Here is an 18,227-nt window from a genome sequence, read left to right on the forward strand (position 1 = left end):
CTGTTAAATCAGGAAAACCAATATTGCAAGAACAATTACTTTCTTAATCTTGACACAGGCGTTAGGAGTCACCACACTCACAGTGTTTGTTAATCAGACACCTTAATAACATATTAATGTACACTTGGAAGGCTGCAGCCATCTTAAACGATACAGAGATGACGAATTGCTCAGATGACTCGACTTGAGGCAGAGGCAAAGAAGCTGCAAATTTTTAAAAGGGTGCATACAAGTTGCATAGCACGACAGTCCGCAGTGGAGAAGACAGCCATCTCATTGCTTCCTACAATGGAGTGAATTCCTGTGATTGCAGTGGACTGGGGAAATTGATTGAACACAATGATTATATTGGCCTCAAGAAGAGCGACACAGAGGAGAGGGTGCTTTTAGGAAGCAGTTTTATAGATGTGGAAGAGACGAAAGTTGCATGCGGGTTTGTCATACAGTATTTTCATCTCTTTGAGTTCCAGCATTTGAATCAGGTGTGTTGCAGGCAGGGAGAGATGGAAAACAGAATGGATAGGAGCTCATGAGGACTGGACTTGAGCACCCCTGCTGTAGACGTAATTGTTGTTGTGTCTTCATTCCATAAGGTGCAAACCATGCGCTTTGCCATCTTATTTTTGTCAACGTCATCGACAAGATAATCCAGTAATTCAAGTGAGTAATCCTCAGAGTTGCTCCCACGCTGTTGGTGTTTATGTCGCCACTTCACACTAAGTGACTGACTGGGTTGCCAGGTTGGTGTGAATGAAACAAAACAACTTTTTCTTGTCTTTTTGCTTTACTTTTTAAAAAGGCAAACTGTGTTAAAATGCAGATTCAATTTACGAACGAGATGACTTGCCAAGCCGTATGTTTTGTAATTCAAGTCTAAATTATGTCGAGTCACTTAGATGCCAAGTCAAGTCGTTCCCAAGTTTTTGGCAAGCAAATTGCAAGTCCTAAAATTGGCAACTCCAATCAAGTCATATTACTCGATTCCATGTCTCTGATACACACTACATATACATTATATGTTTCAAATTACTTTGCATATAGAATTTAAGTTAAATAAACAAGGTAGAGCTTTTCTATCAAAGTTTTCACGTTCCTCCTGTCTTTTTATATCACTGATGTCAATCTCATGTAGGTTTGCTAATAAATTTTCCATTTCAGCCATGTGAAAAGGAAATTACGTGTTTTACATTGATAAACTCCATGTTTTCATTCAGAATGGGCAAAAAGAAGGATCTTCATGCCGAGGAAAACTGTACCGCTGGATTAATTCAATGCCTTATGAAAGCAATGGAAAATAAAGTATGCTGTGTTTACACTATTTCCCCGGCGACCCACGGCAGACCTGTTTATGGCCATTGTGATCTAAATGGGATGGTCATGAAAAAAATTGCAGGGCTGAATGAGCAAATGTGACAGTGCACGATTGTCGGTGCTGCTCGGCCAGCTGCTCTGTGGGATGTTTTTGTTGTCCAAGAATTTGCCACAGCAGTCAAGGTGCAGATGAGGTGCCTAGTCAGCCATAGTACATATGCAACAAAAACTGACAGTATATACATTAATAGGGCACTACACAACTTGGAGGCATTCATTACTGATAGTGGAAGTATATTTTTATGCCCACATCTCACATTCACCGCCTACGACTCTTGTAAACCTAAGCCATGGGTTTAATTTTATTTGCTTACAATGCCTGCCATGGCAAACACACGCTGTAAATCCTGCACGGCGTGAGGCAATTTAGCAGATGAGCACTCGTCCGGCAGACCTGAGAGAGGGAGGTCTGCGCTGCTGTGGGAGTGGTCACAGAAAATCTCAACCTCAATATAACACCTCAGATGGAGGGGGTATTACTGTATACATATGGACATTACATTCGAGACGGGGGGGGGGGGCACCCTGAATTGGTTGCCAGCCAATCGCAGGGCACACAGGGACAAACAAACATCCACTCACATAAACTCACACTCACAGCTAGAGGCAATTTAGAGTGTCCAATCAACTTACCATGCATGTTTTTTGGAATGTGGGAGGAAACCGCAGTACCCGGAGAAAACCCACGCAGGCACGGACGGGGAGAACATGCAAACTCCACACAGGGAGGCTGGAGCCGAGATCTAACCCACAACCTCTGAACTGTGAGGCGGACATGCTAACCAGTCGTCCACCGTGTCGCGTCATAGGCCCCCACAGGAAGTAAATTAACTGAGTTAATTCAAAAACACACTCTCAAAGTCATACTTTGTGGCGGCACCGTTGGCTTTTTGGGTAGGAATCTATTAGTATTTTTCATTGATAAATGGTGTAATACCGGTACATGAAATACACATCCAACAAAGTGTAACACAAAGTAACTCAGCTTCTGTGAAGTGAAAGTGAGACATATGATCATAAAAGTGATTTTAATATCCTATCACTGTAAATCCTTCACTCTTACAGTTGGCTATATTACTATATTGTTTTTACTGTTTTATACATTGCTTTAGATATTAACTTACAAATAGTTTGTACATGCTTTAGGGACTTACATTCCCCGGTCAGTTGAAGCAAATAATGGTAAAAAGGCACACAGTTGCAACTGAGCAATACTGTTAAAACAAAACAAAGTATTGTTGTAGTTTTGTGTTGCTGAAGATTTCAATACTGTGCCCCCGATGAGAAACTAACAACCTCCTTTAAAGCCCATTATATACTATAGTAACCACTGAGCGCAATATGTCAGACACAATTTTCAGAACCTCAAAATAATCATTTAATGTGGTAAATTACAATTTACAACTCTGATATTATTTTAAATTGCTCAGGTGCTCTCATCAAAACAATACACACTTGCACACACTCACATTCATGTACAAAGATGAAATGGATAGCTTTACAATAGAAATAAAATCATTTCAAGTCACACTCGTGTGTCACTGTACACCACTTAATACAGGTCAGAAATGTGAGCTTCCTCCAAGTGTAGCCACAGAGAAGTCATGGAGGTGGAAATTTGTGTGGCCTGAGGGAAGCCCAGGAGTGGGGTGGCGTCATACCACATCTTTTCCCAACTGCGACTTGAAAAATGACCCCCAAAAAAGTTTCAGAGGGTTTTCCATGGCTTTAGTGCCTGGGATGCTTAATCCAGTTTCGTATGATCCACTTCTGACCTGAGCATCTCTGCACCACTAGACGAAGGCCAAAGTTGGCTTCCTTAGACATTTCCACTTCTAAGCAACGACCTGTGTCCCTGCTGATGATTGGGCCATTCTGTAGGGGGAAAAGTCAAATAAGACATCTGGCGGACTATAAACCATAGTAGAAAAACAGATTATCGGGATGCTTTACAGAGAAAACCATTGTGAAAAAAAATAGCATGTGTTTGTCATTTGGCATTTTCAGAGGTGGACATTCCGTCAGTCGGGCCGGCCGGTCTGTCAGTCCGTCATTTTTCGTGACGACTGACCGACGGGTACCCTGGCTGCTGACGGACCAGCAAAATTTAGTAAAATGCCCACCTCTGTGTATTTTCCATCGGCATTGTAGACTACCATAAACAGTGTCAACTCACACATTTACACAACTACCTTTATTCTTTATTAATGGTCCCCAGTGGCCAAATTGTTTTCATCTAGATGCTGGGTATAATCATAAATACATTATACTGCTATTGTGACATTTATGTGAATTTATGGATCTATACCTTTCTGCATAACAGGTCATGGGAGCTAATTTGTCAAGATCATTTGTTAGCTGTGCACTGCTAACGGGGTAAACCAAATTACAAAGTGGTAACATGCTCTATAGATGTTTGTCACTGATCCAACTGTGTGAGTGATGGACGCGCATTTTGTGGACGGACGGGCGGAGCAAGTCATTTTTCCAACCAGCTAGTGACTAGCCTTTCACCTTTCTCCCTGGTCTTACTTAAACATAAATCAACGATTAGTATAAAACTGTCACTCAATAATACAAAGCACTGTCAAGCTTAAGTACAGACGCATAGTCATGACCAGAGGTCCGTTGTAGAGGAGAAAAAAAGTGACGCCTTTCAGACATTGAGTTACTTGCTCACGGGTTGTATTGTACATGCGGGGCACACACGGAGCAGCCCTACTTCAGACCTTGTGCAATTTTTGTTGATCAGCATTCGCCTTCTTCAGAGACGTTTGACTTTTACAGCCCTTGACAGCATGCTCAAAAAGCCCAGCGACACTGAAACTGAACAGAGTATTTTATTTGTGTTTTTTCGTTTGTTCAATTGTAGTTGGCAATTGTAACATTATTGGGACTCCTTACTTCGTCTTAATTTTTATACAATTCTAGCCAATTTAAAGCAGTGAAAATAGTAAATACTCAAATAAAGCACAATTTCACGGCCGGATGTGTGTGCCACACAATGACGTGTTCGCCGTCTGCTGAATGCAGCCCCCTTTTTTTTTTTTTTTAAAGTCAATAACGGTTGAAAATAGTAAGGTTCACTGGACTACGTTGGCTTGTTTAATATGGATCGATGAGATGCTTCGTTGCAAAAAAGACCCCCTCACATGTGTCGTGAGGTAAGTCTCTGTTTCATTTTAATATGCACTTTAGACACGGTTAATTGGATCATTGTTTTATTGACTGCATCCCCCATGGCTTTAAACCTGAAAGAAGGCGTTTTGTGAAGGCGTTAGAGCCAAAATGTGTTGTATTACATTGTATTGGGCAGGTGTGTTTGCTGGTGTGACGTTTCAAAGGCTGGGGGCACGATGGGAGCTTCCCATGAGTGTGGACTTTGAAGTACTCGGATGTCGCTGCATGGCTTGGTTTTTGTACTCTTTTAATCAATTCAAGTGTCAAATGAATGATTTTATGTATTTTATAGGTAGTAATATCTGGACGTGAGTGTGCAATAAGGTATGATACATCTTGAACGAAGCGGTGGCTGGGAACTCAAACAAGCTGAAGCTTTTTTGGAGGTTAACGTCAAGAAGTGTTTGCGGCACCCAGGGTTTTCTTTTCCGTGAACACCGGGTCGAAATGGCTCTTTGAGTGTGAAAGGTTGCCGACACCTGACCTTGGGAAATCAACTTCGGAACATTTCGTCACTGTACTGTGAAAAACACTTTGTTTTATTTTGTATTATCATTTTTGCATTAATGGAGTTTCTGCGTTACAGACTTCCCATTAACATGATTTTTTTTTTTTAAATAACAAAATTGGACATATGTGTTTTTCACAGGACAGCGCCGGTATTATAGCAACCTGTCCATTCAGGTTGAGATCATATGCATATGTTTTTACTGGGGAAATGTTGGTCCAATGATACACTGAACCTGACCCCAATGTGGCTCAAAATGGACCAAGTGTGTTTGTTCAGAATATACAGAGTAGTATCACAAGTTTTAATACTATTACATTTAGATTTGTAGTTTTATTTTTCATTTCGTGGTTGTTTTTATCCTGTTCACGATTAAGAGAGGAGCAGTAGCCTCTCCTAACTGAAATGGGCGAGGTACCTGAGCAGGGTACTCCCTGGTAGGAAAACCCATTAATAAATCACCGTGTAATTGTCATTAGGACATTGTTTGGGAACACTATCAATAACTTTAAAATGTATTTGTATTGACCTAAGTTGAGAAAACTGATGTCTACGCCAACTTATCTTCAAAGCTGTTTTAAAATGCCACAAGCAATACATCCACTGATCTCAAAACATTGGTTTTTTTTTTATACCTGTGTGAAATCCCAAAGCCGCTGGGAAATCCTAGCAACAGCTTCACATTTTTTCAAACTGGCAACGCGTCCTCTGCCATCATCAACGAGGCATTTTGTGTCAGGCAGGAAGGTGGTGGACCCCAGGGGTCCAAGCTGTAGAACCCCATCAGTCGAGTAGCGGGCAAGCTGGAACCAAAAGATAAGAAGTGTGTTTCATTGCTAAGTTGAAGGATGTCACTGCTGTAGCAAAGCACAGTTGTGAGTTTTGAGAAACTTCGGTTAGAAAAGAGGGTTGAAAAGATACAGAGAGAGATATTGACAAACAGTAGGAACTTTCAAAAATGAAAGGAGTTGTTAGTGGGCTAAAACATCGATTGTCTTTGTTTATATTTGTTTTATGAACTTTTCTACTGTTGAATTTTCCTATTATTTTCTCAGTGGATATTTTGGACAAATATATTAACATCAAACCTATGAGCTTGAATTATCCACAAGAGAGCTTTATTTTGAAGAACTTCAAGAAAATACAATACAATAATGCAGCTTATAGCATGCTACCATTATGGGCAAGCCAAGTGTGCTAATAAAAAGAAAAAAATGTGCTCAATGTGGGCATATTTCCAGAACTGGGCACTTGACCCTTTTTTGCCGGTCTGGCCGCGACCCTCCGCCCTTGACCTGGGTACCATTTCGGCCTCGACCCTCCGCCCTTATTCATAAAACATATAGACCCCAGGCCCCATTCCATTGCCCCCCCCCCCAAAAAAAAATTAAAAAATGGAAAAAGTGTGCGTGCATGACGCCGCTGCGGGGGGGGGATGCTAACAGCAGAGGTTTATTAAAAGATCATTACCTGGCTAATTTTACTATTCAAACCCGCAGTGGGCACACTTCAAACATGCTCAAACACGCTTTTAACACGCCACTAGCAGTTACCCAACTGTGTTTACTTACTTCCATTACTAGCACATGCACTAGTGTGCAATACACAAAGTCTCACGCAGGGGAATGGCGGCCACTTTATTGCGATGTAGAAACCTTTTTTGTTTGCTCCACCTCTCCAATGTGTGCGAATGACGCGCTGCAGCATTCTGTTTTCAAATTTCCTGTGGTCAAACGCCAGCGTACCTTCTTGGTCTCATTGTTCTTCTCCCTTCTGAGCAGCAAAACGTCCGCTAGCATTCAGCAAGTTTTTTTATTTTCCATACTTCCCCTCCTATTCCCGGCCTTCAAAATAAAAGCATTCCAGCAAACCAATACACAGCACGTTTGCTAGGGCGTATTTCCGGAGCGAGAAAGAGAAGAAAGAGAGAAAAAGAGAAGTGAATTAGAGCGAGGTTCTATAAATTCAATGAAAACGTCCTGCTGTGTTGCTTGTTAAAGTAGGGAAGACGCTAGAAGAAATGCATGAATTCCACCTTGATTTGCTAGCGTAATCCTTGAGTGTTGCGCACAGCTTGAATTTATACTCGAGGACACAATGTGCTTTTGGAACAGTTGCATTCCAAGTCGGGGGCGTCGTTTCAAAAATAAAGTGATAGCAATGGATATCGTGCCTGCTACAACCAAAAAGGGTCCGAGATGACTAGACAATGTATTTAATTGTATTGCGAAAATGATCTGGAAGGTGGCGACGACGGTGGTGCGTGAGTAGCTTCTTTATACACACATACGTGACGAGAGCAGCAGCAATTCCTGATATGTGCGTGGCATGTGCTGCAGATCTATCGCCAACATGTCTCACAGCGTTATACGTTAGTCACGTGATGATCATATTACATATTACATATTACAAGTGCAGATCGAGCAGCTTGGTCTTTTTTTTATGAAGTGGTGCCACACTTTTGACTTGTGTCGAACATCCATAATTATCACACCCTGCGAGCATTATCCTATAGTCTTCATTGCGGTCTGCGTGTGGTCGGCACTTGCTGCTCGCCGGCGCAGAGCACACACATTCCCTATTGGTTGTACTTTGCTCGTGTCTGTTATTTACACACACTATTGGTACTTTGTTTGTTTTGGGCGGTTTCCTCCATGAGACGGATTAGGAATCTAAATGTGGCACCGACATTTTAAAACCTAAACGATTCCATCCATCCATCCATTATCTGTACCGCTTCTCCTCACAAGGGTCGCGGGGCGTGCTGGAGCCTATCCCAGCTGTCTTTGGGCAGTAGGCGGGGGACACCCTGAACTGGTTGCCAGCCAATCGCAGGGCACACGGAGGCAAACATCCGCACTCACAATCACACCTAGGGGCAATTTAGAGTATCCAATCAACTTACCATGCATGTTTTTGGAATGTGGGAGGAAACCGGAGTGCCCGGAGAAAACCCACGCAGGCACGGGGAGAACATGCAAACTCCACACAGGGAGGCCGGAGCCGGGATCGAACCCACGACCTCTGAACTGTGAGGCGGACGTGCTAACCAGTTGACCACCGTGCCGCCCCTGAACGATTCCGTGAGAACCAAAGTGCTAGTCCCAGTTCCATTTGGTTCGTGAGTAATCTTCCGTCCTCCGTCATTCGCCTTTCTTTCCAGGGGGGAAAAAAATAATACTAGTCTATAGGCTGGTCCGCCTCAAATTTTAAACGGTCATCCGTCGGCGAGTCCGATTAAACTTGCACACTGACGGGTGTTGGTCTTGATGATGCAACAATTTGCAACCCTGCCATATTGCTCTAGTATGATCCCCAACACCACATGTTGGCTAGATCACGGGAAGAACATGATCCTTCAGTCTTAAATGCATCCTATTAAAGGCTCATTGATAATGTGGTGTTTCTATTATGCAAGGATACAATAGACGTGTTTATTATTTAGAGGAGTGATCCCTCATGAAAAATGATATGGCAACAATACAAAGGCAGGCAGCTCTCTCTCAAATGTTAGAGCATCGGATAGTTAATGCAGCGGTATTACAGGCTTCGGAGCGCTGATAGAGTCTTTGGAGTCTCCTTGGAGAAAGTCGAGATGTAGCGCTGAATGGCCTGTGTAGGTGTTGCGGCATGTAATGATGATTTATTTACTGCTATTTAATCCAATCAAATGTTCTTTCCTGAAGGGCCAAACCGAACATTTAGGGCATTTGTGAAGTACGACTTTAATGTCACTCCAGGCTCATTGGAGGTGGTTATGGCCTATTCACACGGATGATGAGTCAAGAATCTTGGGAGATATAATGCCGTGAACCCGTGTTCATGTTTGTCTGTGGGTGGTAGCCTAAAGGTCTGAATTACAGATGGCTTACTTCTGTACAAATTCCTGACAGTATAGTAAATTGTTAGTGTCTTGGCTGGGTGTACAAATAAAGCCATATAATTCCTTTAATACCGCTTTACATTTCAGTCTGGAAGCCCTAATGCATTCAAAATGAGACAATAACAAATAATTAATGCGAGCCAATTAACCTGTGTCTCTGCAATGTGCAATGCTTCGCTGCCTCTCTGAGATCATGAAAGGTTTCAAGCTGTTTGGAGGTCAACCTAATCCGTTTCTTAATTAGCTCATTAACAGCACAAGACTGGTGTTGTTGTAAGATGCAGCGCTGATACAATATAATTTTCAGAACTGTACATTTATAGTTTATTGATGCAGCAAGCATGTGAATATGTTCACGGGACCAATTATTGCAAACATTTCAAGTAGGGCTTGACATGCGATAACAGCCGTGGACCTGCATTTGACTTGCCCGTGTGGAACTTTCGCGTCTCTAGGCATGAACAACCAATGTAAGTTAGGATGCATTTGTTGCTTTAACTGACTATTGCTTTGGGTGAAATGAGGCCGTCTTTTGAGAGACATGCAGAATGTTTCCCAGCATCCCCCACTTCTGACAAAGGTTTCAATGAGGAGAGGCACCCAAGAGAAAGAGAAAGAACATGCTTCAAAGGCATAATGGAAATGTATGTAGCAAAATTATTGTTTCACGAGCAAAAGCAATCATGCTAAGAGAAATACAATAGAAAAATAAAATAAATAAATAAATAAATCACTCTGTTCCACAAAATTGAATTGTCCCACACTGTTCATCGTTGTAATCTAATAACACTAAGACAAGGTATCCGGCTCTATTTGTTTATTTCCCTAGGGGGTTGGATTAAGACATGAATAACATTTACTTGGTTTGCAAGGGTTTGGCTTTTGTTTCCCTGCACCAAAGTCAGAAACACAGCGAACACTCAAGGGATTCTGCATCAACATTTTACACGTAGGTAGCATGTTCATGGAAATGTTTTTGTTGCACTTAAACATGTATCTTGTTTTCTTCACAATGCTACAGCATATTCATGATTACATTAGTGACATGAAAGGATCATCTTGAATCTTAGAGGTCTTTGTTGCTTATTTGAATAAGCAATTACTTATTTACACTTAATAAGCAATTTCAATGTATATGTTTGGGAAAATATGCAAAAAATAAATAAAAGTTAAAAATAACATAAACATGAACATTACACCCCTCCCCCCCAAGACACACACATATATATACAATGTCCAAAATACTGATTTTTTTTTTTTTATGTGGCATTTCTGCCATTGTTTTGGAGTGAGTCACTGCAGAGGTTTGCACACTGATGTAGCTGGTATATCTACGAAATATTGTGCACTCCCACTGCATGGCAGCCTCAGGCATAAATCTATGAAGTGATGTGTCATTGTTGAGTCTGATGGTTATATGAGATTTTATCCAATGCTCCGGAACTGGACAAAAGCTCTATGCATTTGGAATTAATTTACCATTTAAATTGTTTCTGCACAATTAATATAAACAATTCGAGCATTTTAGGTTTTTTATTCCATTGTAACTCTACTGGGATTCATGCGTTTCAAAAAAATAGCTCAGCGAATTAAAGGTTCATTTAAAAATAAATGGAGTTTGGATTTACAAAAAACATTTTACTTCCGTTAGCATATGACTGAGATCTCATTTAGACTAATACCATTTTATAGAAACTAATGGCTAAGTTAAAAAGACCTTGGCCGCAGGGAAGAATCAACATTTAAAAATCATTTTTCAGGAAATTAAATAAACAGCAATATAGAAGCTGTTTTTTCCAGGGGGGCGGGGGGGGGGGGGGTTATTGGCTGGTTGTTGCAGGACAGACACATTTTACCGTATTGTACTGGAGATGCACTCATGCCAAAAATCACCATTGGTTTTGAGATCGCAGTTTGGTCCATGGGAACCAAACACAAAACATTAGTCTAGTAAATTAACCAGTAAAAGTAAATTAAAACACAACACCAATAATAGTATAATAATAATCATAATACAGTGGTCCCTCTACTTAATGTCACCACAAGAGGACATAGGCCAGTGCCTTATTGTGTCAGTCCCAAGCCCGGATAAATACAGAGGGTTGCGTAAAACTTTTGCCAGATCAAACATATGACTTCCATACCGGATCGGTCGAGACCCGGGTTAACAACGACCGCCATCGGCGCTGTTGACCTACAGGGCGCCGGTGGAAATTGGACTATTGTTGGAAAGGAGGAAAGTGTGTTCGTAGGAAGGGAGAGAAAAGGAGCGCTAAGAGTATAGGACTGAGAGTAGGGACATTGAATGTTGCAACTATGACAGGAAAATGTAGAGAATTGGTGGACATGATGCAGAGGAGGAAGGTAGACATACTGTGTGCCCAGGAGACCAGGTGGAAAGGTAGCAAGGCTAGAAGTTTAGGAGCAGGGTTCAAGTTGTTGTATCATGGTGTGGATGGGAAGATAAATGGAGTAGGAGTTATCTTAAAGGAGGAGTTTGTTCGGAATGTCCTGGAGGTAAAAATAGTGTGAGATAGAGTGATGAGTCTGAAGGTAGAAATCGAAGGTGTGATGTTCAATGTTGTTAGTGGTTATGCTCCACAGGTAGGATGTGAGCTGGAGGAGCAGGAGAAATTCTGGCTAGACTTTGATGAAGTAATTGCAGAGCATACCTAGAAGTGAGAAAGTTGTCATTGGTGTGGACTTCAATGGACATGTTGGTGCAGGAAACAGAGGGGATGAGGAGGTGATGGGCAGGTTTGGTATCCAGGAGAGGAACGCAGAAGGCCAGATGGCGTTTCAGCATGTTGAATTAGCGTTGTGAGTCATGACATTTAGTCACTCTGATTGGCTGTTAGCTAGCAAATCAGCGCTCAGAGCACCAACGGGACGTGACAAATGCGGATAAACATTGAGCACGCCTTTGCTGCGTTAATTTTACAAGTACAAGCGCGAGGGTTGATAATGTATGATCATTTTCTTTCTTCTTTGCTTGGTGTTCTCCTCCTACCTGACGTCAATGAATGATAAGAAAAAATGTAAAGCCAGTATGTTTTGTACTACTGAGGTGCTCCAGTGAACTCCCCAAAATTTCCATACAGAGCTGCCTGGCGAAACGGCAGATAAACGGACGGCGGAAGGGTAACCCGGCTGTCGGCGATAAACGGACTGCAATTTTTTTGTAAAATGCCCAGCTCTGAGTGCAACATTATCATCATAATGTTATCAAAAATCTCAGTCAGTGCAAGCTGAAAATTATTGACGCTTTACTGGGAGTGGTCGTAAGATCTTACTCTTGTCTTACAACAACAAGAACAACGCTAACACTTAAAGGATGATATCAACAAACAAAACCAAGTGGTCGGTACATCTAACAGATTTAGCTCCACAAATGTAACAGATCCATAAAGTGACCTAAACAGTTATTGCAAACCAATGCATTACGAAAATTCTCATTTACTTTCTAGTAACTAATCCGTTATCTCTGTGAATCTCCCTTATCTGTTTTGGTATGCTCGTGCACGGTAGCCAATGTGCTGTGACGAAAAATACAAATACGGATACATGGAGCGTTACCACTCAACACTATTTCTATTCATTGTAACTGTTAGAACATCATTGACAAAACATTGGAAATAAATACACCATTCTTTGATGTGCAGCTGACCTGTGAGGACATGCCATGGCACGGATAGAGGATTGCTTTGTCATCATCCTCAGAGCCCTGGTCCAGACAATAGCCACTTGCTTTGCTGTTCCTCACCTGAGAGACATAATAGGAGGTAAAATGGTTGATTCATTTGAAATGTTAGCTTTAAAAACAGATTTTTAAAGAGATAAAGATGTGACAACCGCTCAATATCTCAACCTTTATTTACAGATACAATATGCCTAGAATTGCTATGATAGCATTATTAAATAAACACCATCACAGATGCTCAGGGCTCAGATAACGACCAATCATGGCTCAGCTTCAGAAAACAGGTGAGCTGTGATTGGTCGTTGCCTGTGACTGATTTTTGTGATGCTTTCACCAGAGCCTCTTTCAGTTGTTCTTTGTTTTAGTCTCCTTATTAGTTGGTGAACCGCTCTATAAGGTTTAAGTTTATAAGTCTGGAGCAGCGTTTCTTTGTCTTCTTTGCTATACATTTTGTCATTTTACTGCTACATATATCAACCAGTCAGTGAAGTTGTAGGTTAATTTAAATTGGTGGACAAAGGTTTCTGTAGATTTCTAAGATCATTGTTCTTCTGAATCTGTTTATTAGTTGTGGACCTTTGTATTTCTTGTCCATGTCCGATTGCAATACTCGTACATCTGGAAAAATAAAATCAATTAATTGCCTCTAATTATTAGGGAATCATTTTCTATTCATGTCCTGGCTATTAAATCCATTGCAATGCTTTGCAATAACTCATTCTACGTCGGTCATGATGGGATATTATCATGCAGTGACCACCCGCTCTCTCTGCCTGTTAGTCATGCTCCCAGATGGTGCCATGCATCGAGTGTGAGCTTTTGTTCTGTGTGATTTGAATGAATATGGCTTCATTTCCTGCTTGTGACATGTCTATCTTGCGCAGTAGTCGAGAAGGTTCCAGCCCAATGTTTTGGTTAGCGTCGCATAACACGGCGCTGACAGATTGGACTCAATTCTATTACAGCAGCTTTGAGACACACAAGGCAACTGTTACTCAGAATCTCAACATATATGAAATACAGGCACATAGGTGGTTGTTTTCTGGGTAGTAATACTTCTGTAAATCTGCTCTTATACATATATACTCACAACCAGAGCCGCACTTACCAAAGGGCTTGCCTGGGCTTGAGCCCAGGGGCCTACGGAAGTCGGGGGTCTGTCAGAATTTAAAAAAAAAAAAAAAAAAGTTCACCAAGCTGCAGGCGATTGTGTACAACGGCGTGGCTGTAGAGAGGGTCACTTTCTGCTGCAGTACACGAAGCCCGCTCTAGGGGGCCTATCGGAAGGCATTCAACTCCGCATTATCCTCTCATTTGTTTATTTGTCCGTCAATCATGTCATCACGGCATCGGCAGACCAATTACACACCCGTACCATATACTACAGTATGACAATTTTCAGCCAATCCCCATGTACGGGAAGTTCCCGTGACAGAGCTTCGGACGTCACGTGACTGATCCCTGCGCATTTTTGTTTATACAGGCCAGATGACAGGACCGTAGCTGGCGGCACCTAATCAGTCAATATTCTGTCCAAGTGAAGACGCACCTCACTTTGATAAAAAGGACATAATGAGTGGACAGGTTGGAATATCAAAGATGCACCAGGAGTGCTTTTTCAACAACAGCAAATGCACTGGTGAGTCCTTGCGAAGTTGTCTCGCAAGTTTACAACGTCTGAATTCACAGGCCATGTGGACTTAGAACTGTAGGGCTTTAAGCTTTTAGACATACGAGGCATACTAGGCAGGATCAACCATGCAGGCTGCCTTCGAGCCAGGGCTGGGCTGGCGGGCGGCCGGATGGACGGACAAACTGGCGGATGTGGCGAAGGCCGGCCCGACAGGCAGGCTAGGCCCACGCTGGCCCGCGGCCTCCGCCACGGTGGCTGGGGCCGGCCGGCCTCACTCGGAGGGCGAAAGAAACGCGGCATTCGGCATAATGCCCGTGGATGGATGGGGAGCTCGCTTGCGCCCTGCCAACCCCGGCGCTGGAGAGGAGGGTGACCCGCGGGCTGGAGGAGCCATCAGCCTTTCTTTCTTTTGGTATCCTGTAGAATCCTCGCCCTTTCTGCTGCTCCCTGTCCCTGTCTTGCCAAAGTGTGGCGTTTTCATTAAGATAGTAGCAAGTTTTCTACCCTGCAAAAAATGGCCTTATTTGTATTTGGCGCAGGGTATTGTGTTGTTTGTGTCTGCAATTGTTTGTTATATCAATACTATTAAAATATATATTTTTTTAATTTATAGAAGTGGTTGGGAAATGACTATTGCTTTACAAAAACCATAGTGTGTGGACGTTTTGATTTGTTGGCTATTCTATTTGTTAAGTTTTATAAAATGCATAAATATGCATGCTGATCTGATTATCAATGTTAAAAAAATGAGTTGAGTATCTCAGAAAAGCCCTTTATGCCTACACTGAGCTGCGAACAATTGTTTTCAAAGGCAGCAAATGTTGCATTTTTCGCCAGGGTTTGTTCAATGCTCCAAATGTTTGCAAAAACGTTCGCCAGATGTTCACCAACAGTTGTACAGATTTTTCTTGTCGCAAGGAAATTTTGAACATGTTCAAACAAAATTCCGTTGCAAAAAGAAAAGTATATGACGAACTCTGATGTGATTTTTCTACCTTCACCAACAGTTGTAAATGTTTGGGATCGGGGCTTTCGAGTCGGGGAGGGGGCCTATATTCGATGGTTAGCCCCGGGGCCTATGAGTAGGTAAAGGCGGCCCTGCGCACAACTACGCACTGTAGGTTTGCTTTGTTTTTCAAGCAGTTAGTAGGCTATCATGCTTTGTTCCTCCATTGTGTTCAGAGGGCAACTGAGGGCACGGAAATCTAATTGGAATAAAGGACTAATAAGAGTTAGATTAAAATTCATTGTGAAAAAAATACATAACCCTACTTAGTACCTGTACATTATACACGCTATAATTCATGCACTGTCAGTGTCTTCTGTATATACCGGTAATTTTTGATGAGAGGGGAATGACTGCAACAATCAGAATGTGTTCAAACACAAGACCGAGATACTAATTATCCCCGTGGTGGCTTTCTGCGGACAAATGCTTATCTGTAATGAGCACCCCACACATACTTTTCACTGACTAATTTTCTGTCGTATTATCCAAAGTTAAAGGTCTTTCAGTCTGTTGAAAGCACACTGCTGTTAGAATTATAGATGATGAAACAGTATTGTTTTCTTAGCTGTTTCTCACCTCGCCATATGTGATGGTGTTGTTGTAGATCCGCATCTCAGGGTAGACGTGTTCAAGGTACCAGCGAAAACTTCGACATTGCAGTCTTTTCTTTAAATCCAAGCGCTCAGAGACGTCTCCAAAATCAACCCCTGGGTTCTGTCAACAGATGTTATTCAACAAGAGTGAAATTCTTTTGACAAGTGAGAACTTTCTATTCAGGAAAACACAAATGTATAGCTGTGCACTCAGTGTATATTTCTGTTGAAGTCCCACAAAATGAATGGCAACTATTTGTTGGAGAGATGCTAGTTTACATTCTGACGACTGTCAAAGTGCACATGAGCAAAGTACCTGTACTAAGGGGCATATTCTGCCGTTCGCGCTTAAGTCAACTCCTTATGCGACTTTCTTTCACACTTTCAAGGTGATTCTCCCGTCCAGACTTCTGACACACCGACCAAGCATAACCTGGATATGTGTGCGCAACCACCAAAGAGGCATGATTCAATCAGTCGAAGGCTGGCCCTAATTTCTGGATTGTGGAGTTGTTTTGAGAAGTGACCTCCACTGAGATTCTGTTTTGAAAAAAGGGTCACACTTTGATTGTTAAATTAACTGGTATTGTTATCAGTGAGGGGGGGCACGGTGGATGACTGGTTAGCACGTCCGCTTCACAGTTCAGAGGTCGTGGGTTCGATCCTGGCTCTGGCCTACCTGTGTGGAGTTTGCATGCTCTCCCCGTGCCTGTGTGGGTTTTCTCCGGGTACTCCATGCATGGGTAAAACATGCATGGTAAGTTGATTGGACTCTCTAGATTGCCCCTAGGTGTGATTGTGAGTGCAGATGTTTGTCTCTGTGTGCCCTGCGATTGGCTGGCAACCAATTCAGGGTGTCCCCCGCCTACTGCCCAAAGACAGCTGGGATAGGCTCCAGCATGCCCCGCGACCCTTGTGAGGATAAGCGGTATCAATAATGGATGGATGTTATCGGTGATGTGAGTGTGGGTCCTTTACAGGCGACAAGGAGTGTGTGGTTTTGCATTCACTTTTTAATAAATCTAATACCAGCGATTTGATAAGAATACCGTGCTCATAACCAGGGCTGAACTGCCACAAAAAAAAAGAAAACATTGATCCTGGCCTTTTGACTTAGACCTGCCCGTGCGCACAACACATGCCTGAGCACCCCTGTCTACTGCGTAGCTCTGCCACAAATGTTGATTGGTTCAGTATGCTATCTACATTGTGAATGGAATCATGGACTGCTCCCGCTAAACTGTGGGCCATTCTCTTGGGTTAAAATAGAGGAAAATAATCATTAAATCGCACTGCATCCGTGCCAAAAGATGCCAACCCACGGGGCATCTTCCCGGTATGCCAGATTGCCGGTCCAGCCCTGCTCATAACTGAATGCTTAGCAGATGATGCGAATTGAGAGTTGACCAGGTTGCCAAGCAACGCACCGCACGCATCAATTACCAACACAAATCTATAACTCACGGCCCATTAGCTGTGATGACTGCATACTTTGTGATTAGCGTTTCGCCAATTCATATGCTGTAATATGCCCCTAAATCTTCCAGAAACCCAGCTCAGGCTGAATGGTTTGCATGACCCATAACCTGACAACTCTCCTTGCATGCCTGTACAGTATGTGTGGAGTGGTTCTCTATTTGGGTCTGCAAAATAAATACAACCACTGTACATTCTCTAGCTGTGCACAATACGTCTTTGAAAATGGAGCCATACTATTTCTGTTATCTGCCAAGTTTTGTTTTTAATCAGTGGAAAAATCTCTGTTGGGTATATCATACCATATGTCACTATATTCTGACCATAGCACCTGCAATTACATAGTACAGCTTTTTTGTAGCCATGCAGCGACAACAACTAATGCATTCCATTCCATTTCAGCCAAGCCACTGTGGTGACTCATAAAGCCATTCTGCAGTGCAGTCGTGCTCGCAGCGTGTAACTTAGTTGATAACCGCAATGTCAGATTGTGCGTATGGAGGTTTTGTGAAGAAGGGGAGATGGGATAATCATAGTACTATGTCTTTGTAGTGTACATAATGGAACAATGAGTAATCACGTTTCATGCCACTGTTTGTAAAGGCACTACAGAAGGGAAGTGGTGCATTCCACATTGGGCCTTTGTCTTATTTTGCCACTCTTAGTCTGTTATGAACAGCTGTTTTGGCCAGTGCTCAGAGGGCTTTGCTGTCTTTCACCCCATTTTGAATGGCGCCAATTAGGATTTAATATGAACCTTTTTAATAATGATAGTAGCAGTTTGTTTTCTTTTCACAGCCAATCTCAAAAGACCTTTGAAAGCAATTAAGCTAAGTGATGTGTTTGAAAATAGACTGATTACACATGAGGCCCC

At 42.3% G+C, this 18,227-nt stretch overlaps 1 protein-coding gene across 4 annotated transcripts in view; it reads right to left on the reverse strand.

Annotated features, from left to right (window-relative positions):
* Positions 1-2,290: 2,290 nt before the first annotated feature.
* The window catches only part of galnt9 (polypeptide N-acetylgalactosaminyltransferase 9), a 91,418-nt gene continuing 75,481 nt past the window's right edge, over positions 2,291-18,227 (reverse strand). For 3 of the 4 annotated variants that reach the window (XM_086031551.1, XM_086031550.1, XM_086031549.1), the window contains 4 exons: positions 15,861-15,998; positions 12,610-12,705; positions 5,695-5,862; positions 2,291-3,246 (listed from right to left, as the gene is read on the reverse strand). In XM_086031551.1, coding sequence (XP_085887677.1) covers positions 3,100-3,246; positions 5,695-5,862; positions 12,610-12,705; positions 15,861-15,998 — 549 coding nt within the window. In that variant the 3' untranslated portion in view covers positions 2,291-3,099. The remainder of the gene's footprint in view (positions 3,247-5,694; positions 5,863-12,609; positions 12,706-15,860; positions 15,999-18,227) is intronic. The other variant, XM_086031553.1, reaches the window with a different exon arrangement.

This window comes from Filicampus tigris, chromosome 5 (genome assembly GCF_054856515.1).
Source record: "Filicampus tigris isolate MCC_2025a chromosome 5, RoL_Ftig_1.0, whole genome shotgun sequence".
Taxonomy (NCBI): domain Eukaryota; kingdom Metazoa; phylum Chordata; class Actinopteri; order Syngnathiformes; family Syngnathidae; genus Filicampus; species Filicampus tigris.